Below are 18578 nucleotides of genomic sequence, written 5' to 3'. Positions count from 1 at the left end.
GTTGCTTTATAAAAATTTGTGATATTGATATAAATAAGGAAAACTTGTACATATGAAAGTTTTCAAACACATCAAACATCCATCTTTGGCATAATACCTACTGGTATTATACATCACTGTATTAATTATACAGAATCCGCAAATAAATGACATAAAAACTAAAGTTTGCAGTAAAACTTTGCGATATTATCTAAAATCTACGTCAAATCCTTTTAGCGGGAAATGAAACTGGGACAATGTCATGTTTTTCTCAATAATGTCCGAGTAATTTTACAAAACAAAATTAACTAATCTGCTACGAGAACGCTGGAAAGTTTCCGTAGCGGTATTTTGTTAGGGTATTATTTGATGACAGTTTGAACAGTATCGCTTCGAACTTTGTTTTAAATCATTTGTCCTAAGGGAATATCCAAGGCCGGTTAATTTCACATTCAATGATCTTTGTTCGCAAATATTTGAATCAAACACAGAAGCATCGATACAGTATGGATAATATAATTCCGTACGGTCTGTTACGTTACATATTTGATTTCCAGGCTTACACAGGTAGATAGGTTTGATATGTACTTGCCTAAACACACAACATCGATATTATATTCTGTACTTTAGCCGTTATTAGATCCGCTTATGTAGGTATGTTTGTCTATGAGTAAACAGCAAGAGACGTTATTAATTGTTTCAAGGTTTGTCTCGACAAATTCTAAGTTTTCTGGATGGCCATACTGTTTGCACCGTAGCTGAGTGGTTAATTGTTCTTTAATGAGCCGAGTATTATTAGGCTTTTTAAGTTGTTTGTTGGCTAGAGCCAATTATGTTTTTTCTTCTTTGCTTGTTAAAAGACGAATTTTCAACTACATCCATATATTCCAACAACATTAAGACTAGCAATAATGTTTTGCGAAATATTCTTGGTTCCAATAACCGTAAAACCACAATCGAAGTAAATAAACTGCTTTATAGTTTTGAAAAGGTTTAAAAACGCATTTTTCTAACCCGTTCATAGAGGTTGGATCCGACTGAACCAATATATTTTCCCTTTACTTCTTATGCCTGCATCGCGAATGTTAATTAAACGGCTTGAGACTAAGCGCTTAATTATGCAGAATAACTAGACAAGGAATGCGTCGTTAGACAAAATTTACAGTGACGTATATCGCAGGAAAAATACCCGATGCTAATTATTTTTTGAAGTCTTGTAGTCTGGCTAAAAGCCAGTATGGAATGAATAAAATGACAAGGAATTTATCACGGAAATAAAGTGTCATCGTGAATTAAATGTTCGCATGTTCTAAGTATGCATTCGAATTTTCTACGAACCGGAAGATCTTTTAATATTTATTAAGGGTATTGCCCTAAGTATATTCCGAAAACATTGGTATGAAATTTTTCTTTGATTTTGTTCGTTCGGAAATAACCGTACAAAGTTTTTATTTAACGGCTCTATTACCCAGGAACAAAAAAGTTACACGCTAAAAAAATTATTAAGATATTATAGAACCAATTCTCTCTAAATACGAAGGATTTTCAATTTCAACAAGTGCAAGTTTCATCAAAAAGCTACGTTTTCTTCCCAAAATAATGACTTACTTCACCGCAACCCGTTAGCTAAATTTATCATCAGGAAAATAATCGGGATTTCATTTATCCCTTTTCCAATTACTTCAGTTGATATGGCGTCTTCCAAACTTAACGTGAAATTAGATTGCCAGTGGCATCCTTGAACAGTCAATATATAATTAAGTTCAATCATGTAAACTAAACGCACGCAATCAAATTTCACGTACGAATCTCTCAGCTTTGTATGTTTGAGATTTAATTATTGATGTAAATTATGTTCAAGGAAGTTCAAAGGAAACCGATCGAAAGGATTATCGTAATGTGTTTTGAGATTAAGAGGCGTGTTCGAGCAAAGCTGGCTTACTTTAAATTAAGTGTCACTTTACACTCAAATTTACATTAAGTTTAGAGATGTAATTTTATTGATGCCAATGCTTCAAGTATCTCCATTGAACTATGAAGATATTGAATCAATACTCAAACCAAAGATCAACGTGTATACTAAATGGTTACAGTTAATAGATAATTATAATAAATTAAGAATGTGACAATAACAAGGTTTCATGGTAAAGCCAGTATTCAATTAATTCTTTGGAGTAGGTGAGAATAAACCTATGGGAAAAAGATAGGCTTTGATTTACGATTAATGGTTTTTTTAATCAGTATCGTATCTGGTTAAATTCAAAAATTCGAAGCCGATAAACGGCGGAAGACAGAAAGGAACACGGCATCTACTTACTTTAATGCTGCATACATTTTTGAAGTAAATTTACTTTTTACACAGTTAAGTTATTTTTTTTACTTTTTAACTACTTCCAGCAATTAATAATCGGTGTGATAATAGTTTACTTTTCCATCAGATCAGTAAATGATTTTTCGTGTATAAAACTAGAATCTATTAATATTCTCTACAAAACTTTAAAATTTTTGTGCGTTGTTCCTAAATACAAATATCAATTAATACTCAGACTAAGAAATGCTGGATGGTTTGATCAAATCTGAACATAAATAAGATTTTTACTTATATTCACATCGATTTAAACGTGTCCTCCTATTGCACTATTTATCTGATGAAACGCAAAAACTAAAATAGTTTAAATAAAAGTTGTCCCTGCTGGAACGCTACCGGCTAAACTGTCTGAAATGTCCGACTCTTCATATTAGTAACCCCTGCTCTGTTTATTTTAATTATTTTCCTAAAATTCATAATGTTACCCGAATTATAAGCATACTTGGAGACAAAGTTAACATATGAATACAAATTAGTTTTAGAAATACGGCGGCGGTATAATTTTAATGAAAACATTCTGTTTTCAAATTGTAGTTTATACAGCTTTGGCTCTAATAAGAGCGTGTATTGTTTTATTTTATTAAATCTATTGGACATTCATGCGATTCGAATCTTGCACTGAAAACACTTTTGTCAAATAATCAAATGTTTGTTTCATCTTCTTTATATTGTTATAATGACGTGCAAATTGCTTCACAGAATAAGCACTTCAATTCTGGTCGGCATTAAATTAATTTATAATAATAAATAATATAAAGTATAAAAATAAATAAAGTTGGCAAAAATTAATTGGATCTTCAGGTTTCAGTCAACTTAATTTGATTTATTAGATTGTACTTGTAACTAGATTGTATTTAACTTGCGTCAATGATTCCACTATTTTTTTCAACACGTGGGGACTTCTTTTCCAATTTTCATCATGGAGTGCTTCAGCATTCCTTTCTGGACCACATTGATTGTACAAAGTTTAATATAACTTGGACCACGTCTCGTAATGATGCTCGAAAACCTGTCGTCAGTAAATTAAATTACAATTAGGTCAAAATCCGGTCAGAATATTCTTGAAATTAGATTAACCCAGTCCCGAATTTGCGCCTTCGTCCACCTGAATAAGTGACCGCCTGCCAACAAAATTAATAAAGGATACGACAGCCTTTCGATACGTGATTAACGATCGTAATTGCTGCACATCTGAATCAATGGCAAACCTAAATAATTTATCATTTAAAAATTGGTCTTTTGGGCGAGTTCATCAAAAGTGAGCAATTTGCGTATAAGTCAGACGCCGTATTGCTGGAACAATGTTGATAAGTTTGCTTCAACACCTTCGATATGAATAATTTAGAAAGACTGTCCGATCATAGCACTTTCCAAAACTCTTCCGAGATTAATTTTGAAACTTTACCACATGGCTCAGATAAAGGCGATGACAAGATATTAAGCAAAATAACGATGAAAATTTTACACTAAACTGACGCCGATTGAACCAAATGAAGAAGATAATCCGTCGAATTAAGTCTGAAACATCGTCATCAACAGAAGTTTCAGAAACCTGTGTGCTCCGAGTTTCCAATATTTCACTTTTAATAATAATACTTTACAGTAAAAAAGGATTCCAATATTCTTTTTTCCAAATAGAATATACTGACTTAAAAGTACCAGACAATACTGAAGTTAAATTAGTTTTGGCACTAAGCAAACATATCTGAAAGACATTGAAAACCCAATTAAACAATTTTCGAGATAACATAAAAATTCGTAACGCTTGCCACTTGCTGTATATGTTTGATAATTTTAAGTTTTGCGATTTTTACACAAAACGATTTTTTTAATTTACTTTATGGCTATCGATTTGTGGAATTGTACACGCCTTCTTCCCGTTTCACAGCAAATTACAAAAAAACTAATTTTACTCTCATCATTCTCACTCATTCTCTATGCATTACGCTAAAGTAGGAAAAAGTAGATTTTCATAATAATTCATTAATTTTCATTCTCCGGTTTGTTTAATTTGGAACCTTTGATGGACCGTAGTCAAAATGCGGACAGCGTGAGCTACAAATGAAATTCGAGTACAGTTGAATAACTAATTAACCTCGCTCTGTGTATTTTATTGACTTTCTGATGAAACAAAATAGCAATTAGTAGTAATTTGTCAAAAGTTTCAACTCGGGCGCAAGCACTGCGGAAGTAACTATCCATTAACAACATATTTATATGCACTGTTCCAGTCGCCCAAAAATTACATACAATTACAAGCATAGTTTTTATTAAAAAAATTCAAGGTTTTAATTTGATTGGACCTTGCTCAATTCCTTCAGCACTCTCGAAATTTGGAAGCTTGCCCGATGATTTTTCAGTTAACTTTCTGCTCCAAACATACTAAAATTAACCAGAAGCTCTATACAATAATCGGGCAGATATTCCCAACATAAGCCTAGTTGAAATGGGTGGAAGTTGTTTTGCCATTAAGCAACAATCTCTTAATTAAAGTTCCAAACGGTCTTGCGATGGGACTATTGTAACTAACAACCCCCCAACTAAATTGGGTCACAAAAATCTGATTAAGCAAAATACACTGTCCCATATTTAGGGTTAAACTAAGGATATTCCCTAAGAATATCTTTGTTCCCATGACTGGATAGGTGATTTACCGACGTGTACATCTAATTTCACAATATCTTTCAGCAGTAAAAAAAGTTTAATAACCATATCTAGTTGTAGTTAGAATGTATTGATTTTAGGTCGTTTTAGGACCTGTTATGAAAAGATCAATTCAATAATTGTTTCCTTATAGTCAACTTAGGAAATTATGTATGTGCATGTTTTCTTCCATTTGGCTATTTTCAACATTCGCTGTGTCCAGTAATTAGTGCTTCTATGTTTTTGCGGTTGTTGATAAAAAGTAAGAATTTCGAATTGATACCTTTAGATCATCACATTGAGTTCCGTTCATGAACGTGAAAAACTGTAGATGATGTAAAGGAAAAATATGTAACTATCTGAAAACTTTTACGAGGTGTCACGTGCTAATGGTGAAACAATTTACTTTTATAGAAACTTTGTACTTACGTTTCACCTGACTGATCATAATCTGATCGAAGGCCCAGTTTTCTTGAAACACTTTGTATTTTCCCAAAGAAAATGTGTTTACTTGATAGGTAGACAAGAGCATGCAATTGAGAAAATATGTAGAAAAAATGGGAAAAAATAAAATATTTTCAAGAAAACTCCACCACATTCACGGATTAAATCGGAAACTGTTTTGATTCTTCTAATGTTATCATTTTAATTTGTTTCTGAGATATTTAATGAAATTTGGAACAATTCAGTCGAGTAAATTTCATTATAAGTAACAGCAAGTGATGGAAACCCAATTATCAACTGTTGTTTGCCCAGAATATTGTTACAAGTCAATTGCGGAAGTATTTTTGATGATAGACTGAGGAAAAAATCATGAAAGATTCAAAAAAAGGTCAGCTACTTAAGCACACAATACGTTCAATAAATTATCAACAACTAATAAAAAGAATTAAAATAATTGMTCAAAGCGCACTCWTCCAGCCTCAATACATTTTTGCCACCGACTAACTTGTGTACTAACCGCAGCATGCRAACGAGATTTTTTTATAAAATAATYCAAAGGTTCAGATCGGGCGAGCGTGGCGGCCAAGTCACTGGTCCTTCGCTAGGGATACTTTCGAAATAAACTGGTGACAATATTTTGCACAAACACAAATCGTTGAGCTTTCACCGCTTTCTGTAGCATTTCCCCTGTATTTAAATCCCCATGATTTAAATCTTCCATTGGTTGCAGTTGTATATGTCGCAAACTTCTTGTAAAATAACCCATACGCCATACAAAGCTCACAATTTGACTGATACTGCAGGAGTATTATAATGTGTCGGGCGTTTATTACTCGTAAATTCTTTCACTTTGACTGACTATTCAGGACGAATTGTTATTCCTGTTAATTACAGTTTTATTTTTAATTATTGTTGTCTTCATAGGTCCACAAGGAAAATGTTTTACAAGAAAAACCTTTAGAACTGTTTCAAATGTTGAAGGATAGCAGTTTACAACGTTTCTTTGCAATACAAGCAAGACACAGTCATGACAAAAAATGTTCATCTTTTAAAGCTTATCTGAAATCTTTAAGCAATTGCCATAAGCGCGAACTATGTTGTAGTAAATAAACCAAGTTCTTCTTTTGTGCTTTAATTGCGTAAACTGTTCAAAGTTTGTCAGGACCATTCGCCTGCCAAATACTTCTGACTAGGTGAATCCATTCCTATCATAATAAGACTGCATAATTTTATTTATCAGATTCATAAAACTTCGATGAACATGATCAATATATGAACTACTGGACTGTATGGAGGTGAAAGCATGATTTGAGACGCTTTAATTTCAGAGTCCCCTAAAGGTCTAAGTATCTTTTATTAAATCTGGAATTTGCTATTACTGATGCTTTAGAAGATCATAATTATTAGAGGTTTTTAGAGGTCCGTATTGCCTTTTATCAATTTTTTTATTTTATGTTGTCTACCAAGCCGGCTATAAAGTTAGCTACGAAAAAGCTGAATCGATCGTTCCGCAGTGGTCTGGTAACTATGCATAGAGCACTGATCTATACTTCGAGCTTTGATGTCGCCTACATAATCTCCACCAAAGCAGAACAAAGGCAAGTTTCCGAGTTATAAATGAGTTTTGAAAAATAAAAACGTTGTCTCGCTAATAAGTTCATGAGTGCGCGTCAGCACGGTTAACAAGTATTGGGCTTAAACCACTCGCACACCAGGGCGTAAACTTTGACAAAGTATCTCGCCACAGGAAGTTAAGCACACGACATTTCACCAACAAGGCGGCTGAGCGTGAATGTGAAGTAATTATGCATCGCTTTATGTATGCACTTAATCGCTATTTAGGATAGTCATGCGGCAAATATTAATTTTGACAATGTCCAATAAATAAATGTATTAAAGTTCTTGAGGGTGGCTGTAAGCTCTCAATTACGACCGACTTGGAATGCTTGAAGACATAAGCAAATGCTGAAATTTGCAGAAGGTCCTGCGAGCTTCGTGGGGAAATTAGTCTTGCATCTATTCCTCGATTTCGTATACGGTCGGTTTCTAGGTATTGTGGTCTTTCACTCAAATGTTTGTCGACGGAAATTCATTAACTTTTGATGCAACCAGGCGAATATTAAATATAAAAGTTAAGTTTTTATTTTAGCGACTCTTAGACCATCTGCTCGAACCCTACATCCTTCATACTCATCATTCATCACGTCAGTCATCAAATCTTCACTAGATAAAAGGTGTATAAAACACAAATGCTCATAATACAAGGTGCCAGTTTGCGTTTGCCAATTTTGTTGACTAAGGGCTATTTGTGCAGATACGTTACCTGGATAAACAAGCTAGGCAGCGGATCGGCTATTTAATGTAATGCAGAGGGCTGGCTTTAACTTCGGTTTTCCTTAAGTTTGGCAAGTAAACAGAAGACTAATTAAATCTTGGACTTATGAACCGCGGATTTGTGTCATGTCCGATAAAGACATGACACAAATTTGTGCATTTAGTGATCAGGTCGTTCCATTCAAAGACATTTGTTTAATTTGCAATTGTGAAAAAGAACGGTCTATGTGGAATTGTACTCCCATTTTAATTTTTTTCTCTTGTTCTAAAGTTCCGCTTGTTCGCAGTTGGACAGAAAACCTATTTTACAGAGTGAACTTAAAAATCAACTTGCAGTGATAATTTAATTCTTTTGAACCCATTTTCGAAATCTAGGGCTTGTGGTGAAGATAAACCTTCACAGAGGACTTGAGGAAATAATAATCCAATATACAGGGTTGCATGAATTAACGAAATATTTTAAAGAATCACCGATCTCAAGGGCAATTCATATTTGGGTGATATTTTGTGCAACCCTCTATATCAAATTTTCGTCTTGTCTCTGAAGTTCAAGCTTCGACATCAGCTCTAGATAGTGAAACTGGGTCCAGGAATAGGGAAGTTATAGCTAGAACAGACAAACTTAAGCTAAGAAAAAATGAATTAATTCGTTTATTTTTTGATGTTTTGAGTTTAAACGTTTGCTGTTGAGGTCAAAAAAACCTTTTGTTTATCCAACTAGGAGCATCGTTTTTGCCTTTTTTAATTTTCCGCTATGTAGAATACTTATCTAATGGGCTTAATTTTTAACAGAAAACAAATAGGGCCCAATAACGCTTCAAAGAGAAACCAAATCGCTGTGAACAATCAGAATTTATCTAGTTCCAAAATTAGGAAAATTTGAGCTTATAACGTTTATTTTGATGCATCAGATGTAACTGGCGTCGAAGAAAACGGTTAAAATGAAAAATATCATTATGCTCGGAAAAATATTTACAAAAATTAATGACAATAAATATTTCCATTATAACCAATAATATGGTCAAAGTAACAATAAAATGAAAATAAATATCAGAAATCACCGTTCCTATTACCGTGCACCCTAGAAAAATGTATATTCTCAGTAATACGTTAACTGTAAATAGCTGTACTAGTAGCTTTTAAAGTGGATAAAAGCTTTTAGACATACTTCAATTAAATCAGAATATATAATTACGCAATTGCACCTAATTGAAAGAATTAAATGTTTTTCGAAATTGCAGAAATGGACATACACATGCCGAATTGATACAAACACGAAGCACTGATCCAAATAGGTATTTTATTCAATTTGAACAGAGTTTTGCTTCGTGAGCGGAGATCGCAGCGTAATTGGATCAATTTTATTATTTGAGGATATTTTGCGGTAATGAACTGCAACGCTTCCGCTTCAGCCTATTTACCAAAATAGCAGGCAGATTTTTGGTATTTTTTAAATCTCGATTTCAGTTCAGACAATTAATTTGTCTACATATTTTTAGCATATTTTGCAGTTGTATTTATTAGGCTTTGTATTATTTTGCATTGGCAGTGCTTAGTGCACATAAGTGTATATTCTTTATTTGAGCGGTGGTCCAATTTCTCAACTGGTGGTGAGATTAGACAGCACGAAGGGCCCTTAAGAAACTCATTTTCCATTTTTTACGAAAGTGAATTAATGTAGTCTGCAAGTGTCACTATAGTTTTTGAAACTTGTTTGAATTTGCCGCTAGTCGTGATAGTAATTCTCTGATAAATGAAAGTAGACGCATTTGAATTCGCATCAAATAGTAATCAGCAGTTGCCGTACCAGTTCGTAGTCAACTATTTTGTTGGAAATGATAATACATATTTTAATTCTCCGATAGTCAGTTAGTTTGTTCCATTTCTTTTCTTCAATTTACTTACATTTGTTGGCTATTAAATATAGTATGTTTATTAAACTTATTAGCCCAGAAATGAGACCCTAAAAAGCCTCTAAGCCTCTCGCGAATTATTGCTTAAAGCGGTTTTGACTGTATCAGGAGAATAGTTAAAAAATGCCCTCTACTTTAGAGACATTATTTATAAGAAGTAATTTACGCAGAAATTTATTAAATTATTGTTCTCACAATCTTCACAGCATGAACCGCGACACTAAGTACTCAGCTAGAAAAGAGGAATTCATTTTTGTCAGAAGCGCAGCTTTGTTGTATTATAGACTCATACCAACGATTCCAGGGCTGCTAATATTCCGGCATAAAAATTTTAATGTCGGAAAAATAATTCTGTATAACGACCGCTACCAATGTATTCTTCTATCTATTTCCGTTATTCCAGACTTTAAAGCATTGCTTTTAGTTCAGCCATGTGAATTACTACCTTTACAATGAATATGGTTCTGTATTGTCTCACAAATACATTCATGTAACGTAATATTGATGGGAACTTATAACTAATAGAAAAGAAAGGTATAATGAGAGTAACCAATTAGTGAGAATTAAAATTTTATATTCAGATGTGTATTATTTTCGACACATATTCTAGAAGTCCTTTTTAGGCCGGAAGTTGTAACACCCAATTTAGAGGAATTGTACATCTTCTTCAATTCATTATCAACAGCTTTAAGTAATTTTATTTCAAAAGTCCCATAAGTAGCTTATTTTCATGTGTTGATTGTACTTGAAGCATTATCAGGAGCCCTCCGATCTTCTTGCTTACGATGTCAACATCACAAGAAATGTACTTAAATAATATTAAATGAGGCTCACCCCAAAGTCGATTACTTTTTGAGCATTTCTGTTCAGATTTTATGATTCATATTGTGTTTACTAAAGAGTGGATAATGCAGAAAAATTATAGGTGTAGAAGATTACAGAAATATGTATGGTGTAAAGCGTTTTGTACCAATTGCTCTTTTGTTGGAAACAATTAGTAATTGTATTTGCGTATTAAAGTGTGGAAATTATGTGCAAACTTGTAAGTTACGAGATATTTTGAATTGGGAAATAGCTTATTCCTAGACGATAAGTGATATTGATGAACCCTGATACGCCATACCATATCTGCCATTATCGCAGCAATTAGTCAAATCCCAACTGTTGAATCGACTTAGTTTCGAAATTAAAGCAACATTTTGGCTCAACTTGCCAGTGAATACACGTTAAATTATTATTCCGTTAAAGTTGGAGAGTGTAATATCTTAGAATAACTCTGTTTTATCAGCATACATTTCCACACAGCTAGAGAATTTTAATAGATTCTCCCCATTTGCATATTTGCTCGTAAATTATGATGCTTTGAAATGCGAATGATTATAATCTAATAATTTCATTACTGGGAAATAAATCTTTTCTCAATCGGATATTATATTCCTCAGTGATTATGTTGGCATATTCACATCGTTTTTACTAAAGCTCTTGCTTTAGCATCATAATGCAGTTAGTTAGCTCAATCGAGCATCTAGTCAGATCTGTTCTTGATTCTTCTCTAAAAATTAACAGACTGCATTTGTCAGCTCTAGAAAAACCAAATTCGATATCTGCTGCAAGCAACCTAGTAAATATCAATGTCAACACATACTAAGAACAACAGCTCGATTTTCTACCGAATAATTCCTGTCAAAACCTTGTTGTTCCTTTAGAGATAAAATCTGATTTACCATTAACGCTCTAATAAATTCGAAATAGTGAGGCCCAGGCCAAAGCCGGTTGACTTAAAAATAATTATCAACAATGTTCGATAATGAGCATGTTCTCAAATATGCATACCCGGGCATCGTTTGACCCAAAATGTTTACTAAACCGAGCATTGTTTTCGTATCTGCGGTGGGATAGTTTGTCAAAGTTTGCAATTCCCATGCAAGTTATGAATATTTTGCTGCCACATCTGACACCAATTATCGCGAAGATAATGAGACTGGTTACTATCAGATTTTCGCAATAAATTGTAAATTGTCAAGTAAATATTTAATCCAGCTTGATATAGAACAGAAGCCAGTTAACTAACGGAGTCGGTTAGGCGGGTTAGCAGGCATAAAACAATGCAATTACTTGTGATTCAACTGTTACAAATAAACCTCGATGCTGGGCTGTCACAAATTTTTTCATATTATTTTAAAGAAGGGCGTATTAGTGGAAAATTTTTCATAAACAGTTTAAAGCCTACAAGCGAGAAGTATTTGCTGAAGAACAACTTGAAAATCTACTTGGTGTCTTTTTGCACATGGTACCTACGTTATTGCAGTTTTTGGTTGTGGCGACGCTATTTTTGCGAACATATAAGAACGCCCTCAAACTTCTGAACGATGTATTCAATATATTTCATGCAAACTTTGGAAAAACGCCATTCTATGTTGACCTCGTATAACACAGTGAAAGGTTGCTAACTTATAATACCCTTATTGATAAAAATGACACATGGTGGAGCAGCAAAAGCAAACTTTGCCGTGTTTTATGGGCTATAAAACAACAAAGTTTGGTAAAATATATCGAGGAAATATTTGAATTGGCACGAAAGTGAACATTGAAAATGGTTTTTTAAATAATTCCTAATAAAATAACTTTAGTATTGAAATATTCAATAGGAAGTACTGTGGAACACGAGAAAAATGTTTCATTTTTCAATCCATGTTAAAGCAATTCTTACTCAATTTCATACGAATTAATCTGCCCTCAAACCAATGCAAGTCAACCCTATTTTAACACTTCAAATATTGGTTTCAGTTAAGCCTGAAGTTGTTCGGATCATCGGACTCAATGGTGTTTCAATGGGAAATGGTTCCATTTTGGGACCGAAAGAGGAAGGTGAAGAAGTTGATCTTGTCTGCGAAGCCGGCAGTGGAAAACCCATTCCTAAGGTTAATTGGTATAATGGCAGCACGTTGATTTCTAGAGGTGAGTAATACTAGTGTTTCACATTTTAGCGTTAAAAGAGTTTAGACGGCAAAAACATGTTTTTTCTTAATAACAAAAACAGGCAAACGGATAATCATCAGCAGATATTTTCAAAATCTATGAACATACTGCTGATGGTTGCCTAAAGCCCCAACTGCATTACTGCCTCTTGTCTAGATCGTACTAAAGATCCTCGTTCGGAATATCTTTCCCTTGTCTTTCAGTTCATATCCATCGTCTTGCGTTTATGCTTCTGTGGCTTCGATTTGCAGCATTATCCGACAGTCCTGTGATTATCTCAAAATTGAGCTATAAACTGACGGCCGGATCGTAAAATTTATGCCTGTTCATATTTTTCCTTCTGAATTGCTCAAGATAAAGCGATAAGAGTATGCTGTGAATCAAGAGCCGAAATTATCCTTGACAAGCCGAAAATCATGCTTTAACTGCTTTTGTCGTCTTCGATTTGAAAATTACCTACTAGATAAAGTGGCTTTACCGAAAATTGACGGCTAAAATACATATTTTCTTAAATTGGTTTATTTGCATGAAGTTATATTGTACTAATCTGTTCCCCGATTGTTTCAAACAATTATTGTTAATATTGCATCAGTAAGTTGTTCAGAATTTAATACCGTAATAACGGCATCTTCTCCAGATTCAATTCATTTAATGATTCTTTTTTCTTTTGATTAATACTTAATTACGGATTTTAGGAGCAATATGAGATTTTTTGAACTAAATAAATCAGTGATTACAGAATAGAAAATGAAACTGATATAATCATCAGGCAGGTTCTGAATACAACCCCCATTGATCACATTTGGACCGTCTAAATAGCTAAACTTTTTGCACCGTCTCAAAAGCACTAAGAAATGATTTAATTCAAAAACACTACTGATTTTAACAACTTATTATGCCAAAACAAGTAATTTACTTAAAAATTAGGGCAATTGAAACCGCCTGTCCCTGAATAGATTTGATCCATCTGATCTTTTTACTGTTTTTTCTATTGGCAGATATGTTTCGGGATGGAAATTGTATTTTTGATCAGGAGTATTCAAATTTGTAGCTTCAGGCACTCAATTTTGACGGACGCAATAGTATGGCCATTTATTACTTCGAAATCATAGAATGCTGCTTGCAAATAAAGCTTTGCAGCAGGGCCCAACTTTTGTTAAATTAATTTCAATGCATCGCTTTGAGTGTATCTGCTCAAACTTCCATTAGTTTTTTTTCGTTATAACTGGATGCGTTTCAAATATTTTCCATTGTTCGCTTAGTTGGTTACAGAATAATAATGTACAATATGCAAATTATAGGAAAATATGACTTAAAACAAAACAGAGATATATAAATTTATAATAACCCTTTCATTGCAGCAGGTATTACTACGCGATAAAAAGCTCGTTTTATATTAATATTTTAATAAATATTTAGGAAGTGATGACGATTTAAAAAGTATGTTTGAACATTTTTCTATAACTGAAATAATAAAGCTGCACAATTTCAAATTTACGCATCTACAATAGTATTCATCAAATGTTTTTAGTAGATAGATTGTTTCACATTTTGTACACTTTTTAGTGTAATTCAAGTATGAGGGCAATTACACTTTTTTAAATTTGATTGCTATTGATTACTACAAGAGTACAAAAATTTTAGGCAGATGCAACAAGTACAACTCTTTCTTGTCCTTTTAAGAGGTGATTCCTTTTATTTTCCTTTCTTCCTTGAAAGGCAACCGAAAGTCTAGAGTGATTCATATAAACGTGTACTTTCAGAGTAACTGTCAAATTTAGTTCACAAAAATCGTCAAGAAACATAAGAAATATCGGCAAATTACTGAATAGCATTTAAAAATATATTTTTTGTAGAAGTGTAACTATAAAAACCTGTAGCGCCGTTTTATATTTGCCACTCAAACTGTGCCTTTTCCAAAAGTAGCTGAAAATGTTCTGCTATTAAATAATGCGAAAAGTGGAGCACTCAGCACTGATGGTGCTAAAAAAATTATATTCTTTTTGCCTCTGTCGACATTTCCCCGTTATCAAACTAAATGTATTCTCGCAAAAGGCAATTGCATAAAAAGTTACTCGTTACATTAACAATTTTCGAGAAACGTGGTACGAACAAATTATAATAGAGCTCATCGTCAGTAGGTACTCAGTTTCGGTCGTTGACTAGAAGGGATGCACGTGAGAAGCATAGGAAATGGTCAAATTATAAGGTGAAAAGGTCCTGCTGGACGGTCATATTTTGGTTTAGGAGATTGCGGTTCCGAGGCGTGTGCCATTATGGCTAGCTCCTTTTAGAAGCGAAAAAATGGAGACAGTTTTTGATAAAAACTATTAACTTCAAAATGTATATTCACTGGTCAATGACTTCTTATATCCTCAAGTTTATAGATTCAAATTAACAATGCAATAAAACTTTCCGAAGTCTATTTGTCGCTACGATCAGAATTGCTGTCTACTGCAAAAATAGTTTATAGAAGGTTATAAAAGAAAGTACAAAGAAGTTGAGAGGAAACAAGTTCATTTAATACTAGTTGGTTTTATTGAAATAAAATTACACCCAATAATGTATGCAAATAAAACGTCAATGTATATTGAATGTAGATATTGAAAGACAACATATTGACTTCCTTCCAATGAGTTGACTTGCAGGAACAAAAATGGCAATTTTATAATCCTCGAGTTTTGATCTTGGCATCTGGGCTTTCATTATTTAAGCCATATCTGCAATACGATTTGGAATCTAATTGACTTTCATCTAAAATATTACTAAAATTCCCTAGAAGATTCTGGACGACTTGCTTAAGGTTTAAACAACTCCATGAAACTTTCAACTAATTCTCCATATCAACAGTTTTCAAACTGTCAAAGGGATTAATTTTATGATAAAGAGGCGTCTACTTTCGGTACAGGTTAGACAATCTAGGCAATATCCTCTCTGTTTATCGGCACGGCTAACAGCTATTCTACTGGAATAATTTATGGAATGAACCTTCACATTTCCAGTAGAATAACGTGACAAATCTTGGGCATTAGAGAGTAGTTTAAATTAAATCAGCGGCATTTGAAACTAATTGGAAACTTAAAAAATTGATAAGTTGATAGTTTACTTGCATGTGCTGTGCATGAAAGTTATTGAAACTCGCGAAATGCTTAAATAACTTACTTTCTTTGCAGAAGCTTAAGAATATGAAAGTTAATTTCTAATGAATGAACTAATCCCATTGCACTTAGCCGTTTGAACGGTTTTTCAAGTAAATCTAAAGTTTTTTTCTTGACTTGATAAAAAATTGAAAAACAGCGATTTATGAATTATTCGATGGCTTTTACATTATTGAATATTTTCTTTCAGGAATTTTAGTCATTGAATACATTAAAATTAAGGGATCTGCTTTATTGTGCTTGTCTGTTTTTCAGCCATCGCTAGACATAAACTTTGTACTTTCTTTACATTATTCGTTGAAGATAGTGCCTTTCCAATTTAATCTCAACTATGAGCATTTAAAAACTAGAAGAGATCGAGAATCAGTTAAATTCCCTAAATTGACGTGCTTTTGATCAATGTTTCGACTGCATAAATAAAAAATTTGGGCCAAATATCGTTTTTAAGCGAAAGGCAAGAAAACTAGAACTTTCGAATTTAAATGTTACACAATCCTGGCAGTTTTAGTCGTGCGTTCATGATCATCCATTTTCACGTGTATCTTTTGTTCCAAATCCAAGCCTACGGTTTTGACAATCAAGCAAATCGTAAAACACTATAAATTTCCTGTTGAAAATAGGTTGTTTGTGAAAACACACCATTAACAATTCCTCGATAATGCCACAGTCTCATCGTTCAAAGCTTACATTTATATAAAAGTTGCTGAATCTCCAGCAGCCAGTTTTAGTTTCTTTTTTTGTCAGTTTGCATAATTATAAAAACTCACCTGATTTTGCTAATTCAGCTAACTCTTCATCCGATATAGTTTTTTTTCTTGGCGTTTTCATTCTTCTATAACCGTTTATTGTTGTGATGGTAAATTGTCGCCCAAAATTGTTGACTTAATTAAACTGTATCAACTTTAGCATGACACTCGCTTATAAAGAACTGTCGAATGGAGAATTTCCCGATTGTCCAGACCCACAACGTCAGCAAATTCATATACATAATGAAACTATTCCCCGGGCATTTTCCACGAAATTCTAGTTAAGCGGGATCATTGAGTTAGTGGTCTTTGTGGTTATACACACGTATTTAAATATTAAGCAAGGTAAACTATGCAGCTTCAATCGTGGACATGATCGCAAAAAGGCAAACTGCATTACAGTTCTGTGAAATGAGTGAAGTTACTCTGCCAGCAAATTAACCCACTGTGTTTTGTTGTTAAAATTCGCATTTGACCGCAGAGTTAACATTCTCTATGTCAACATTTATTGTCAAGTTTGTTCACGAAAATGTTTAGCAAAAAAATTAACTTATTTTCAATTAATTAACTAACTAATAGTTAACTCAATTTCAATTAAGAAACATCCTAATATAACTGTATTTTGTTCTTAGAGCCTTCACCGGGTATAGTAGCTTAATGCAGCTAAACTTCCGTTACATAATACTGTATAATTCCAAACGGTCTTATTTTACTTTATAATGCCGCTCACGTGTATACTGCACTTGACCATCCTAACTTAGTACCTGCTGACTATGAACTCTACTGTAGAGTGGCTGGTGGAAAATTCCCTTTGATATACAGCAAAAACCTGAAGCAGATTTTGCACTTGAGAAAATGTTATTTGTAAAACGAAGCAATCTGCTAACACGTAGAAGCGAAGTGTTTGTGATAATTTCATGAGTTTGGCAGCTATTGGCATTCTCACGTTTCTCTTTGAATATTATTATTATCCTCATCCATTATCAACTTGAAATTGTTGGAATTTATGTAACAAATCCAGGAAAAAATTGATATGTACATTCCACCAATTTTTGAAGCTATTTTAGCATATTTTGAGGATGCAGTACATTTGCCATCATGACAAGAGGCTTTTAGTTCTTAGATAAAAAGCTGATAAAGAAAATTTTATTTAATTATTACTAATAACAAACATTATTCATCTTTGCTGCTGTAGTATATTTTTCACCGGTTGTGAGTAAAGCATTCATTTAGGGGAAAATAATATTCTCTGCCAAGTTTCTGAAACTAATTTAATTCTTCTACCCGTGATTAATGGTTTCTTTTATAACGAAAGTTAAGCTCCTTCATAACGTATTAATGGCTGAAAACGGGACAGCTGCAAGCGTACTTTAATTTCAAAACTAATGCATTAACAGAAATTTTATTCATATTTTATAACAAAAGAGCCATTTTCCTGACAATATTTTATTGATTGATTTAGCTCAGTACTAGTTATAATAATAAAATAGAGCTGCTAAAAATATACAATCGTTCACTATATTTAACTCTAACTGCTAATAATTTTTGTACCTTTCTCATCGTCGGCATAAAATGCGATATTTCTCAAAAACAATTTACTTATTGCTTGCATCAGGACGGCATCTGTGACTATTAAGATGAAATACTAAGTATTCAAATTACAAAATATTGCAATGTTGAAGAATTTATGGCAAAAATCACAACAGTAGAAAAAGTAAAAATTTGGTTTTACACCGTTTTAAGAAGTTTACGATAAAATAAATAACATATACCCGACAATACTAATTAATTATTAATTATTAAACTCGTTATTTAKAAATATCCTCTCCAATAAGAGGAACTATTGTTTACATTGAAACCAAATCAAATCAAAATGTGCTTTATTTCAACAGAGAAATTCAGAAATTTTATGGACAAAGCGAGTAAAAAAACAAAATATTACAACATATAATACATACAGTACAATCAACAATGGTAAACAATACAATACAAAACTTGGCACGTACAATCAGAA

General features: G+C 33.1%; 1 protein-coding gene across 6 annotated transcripts in view; it reads left to right on the top strand.

Moving 5' to 3' along the window:
- The window catches only part of LOC109533087 (hemicentin-1), a 168044-nt gene that overhangs the window by 68444 nt on the left and 81022 nt on the right, over positions 1-18578 (top strand). For all 6 annotated transcript variants that reach the window (XR_007281415.1, XR_007281414.1, XR_007281416.1 and 3 more), the window contains exon 4: positions 12469-12639. Coding sequence is in view for 3 of the 6 variants with exons in the window: in XM_048666102.1 (XP_048522059.1) it covers positions 12469-12639 (171 nt within the window). In the remaining 3 variants the exon portion in view is untranslated. The remainder of the gene's footprint in view (positions 1-12468; positions 12640-18578) is intronic.

Source organism: Dendroctonus ponderosae, unplaced genomic scaffold, assembly GCF_020466585.1.
Source record: "Dendroctonus ponderosae isolate FM_Combo_2020 unplaced genomic scaffold, Dpon_F_20191213v2 Dpon_F_20191213_4, whole genome shotgun sequence".
Taxonomy (NCBI): Eukaryota; Metazoa; Arthropoda; class Insecta; order Coleoptera; family Curculionidae; genus Dendroctonus; species Dendroctonus ponderosae.
Note: the sequence above shows the minus strand (reverse complement) of the source record. Positions and strands in the feature narration are given on the sequence as shown.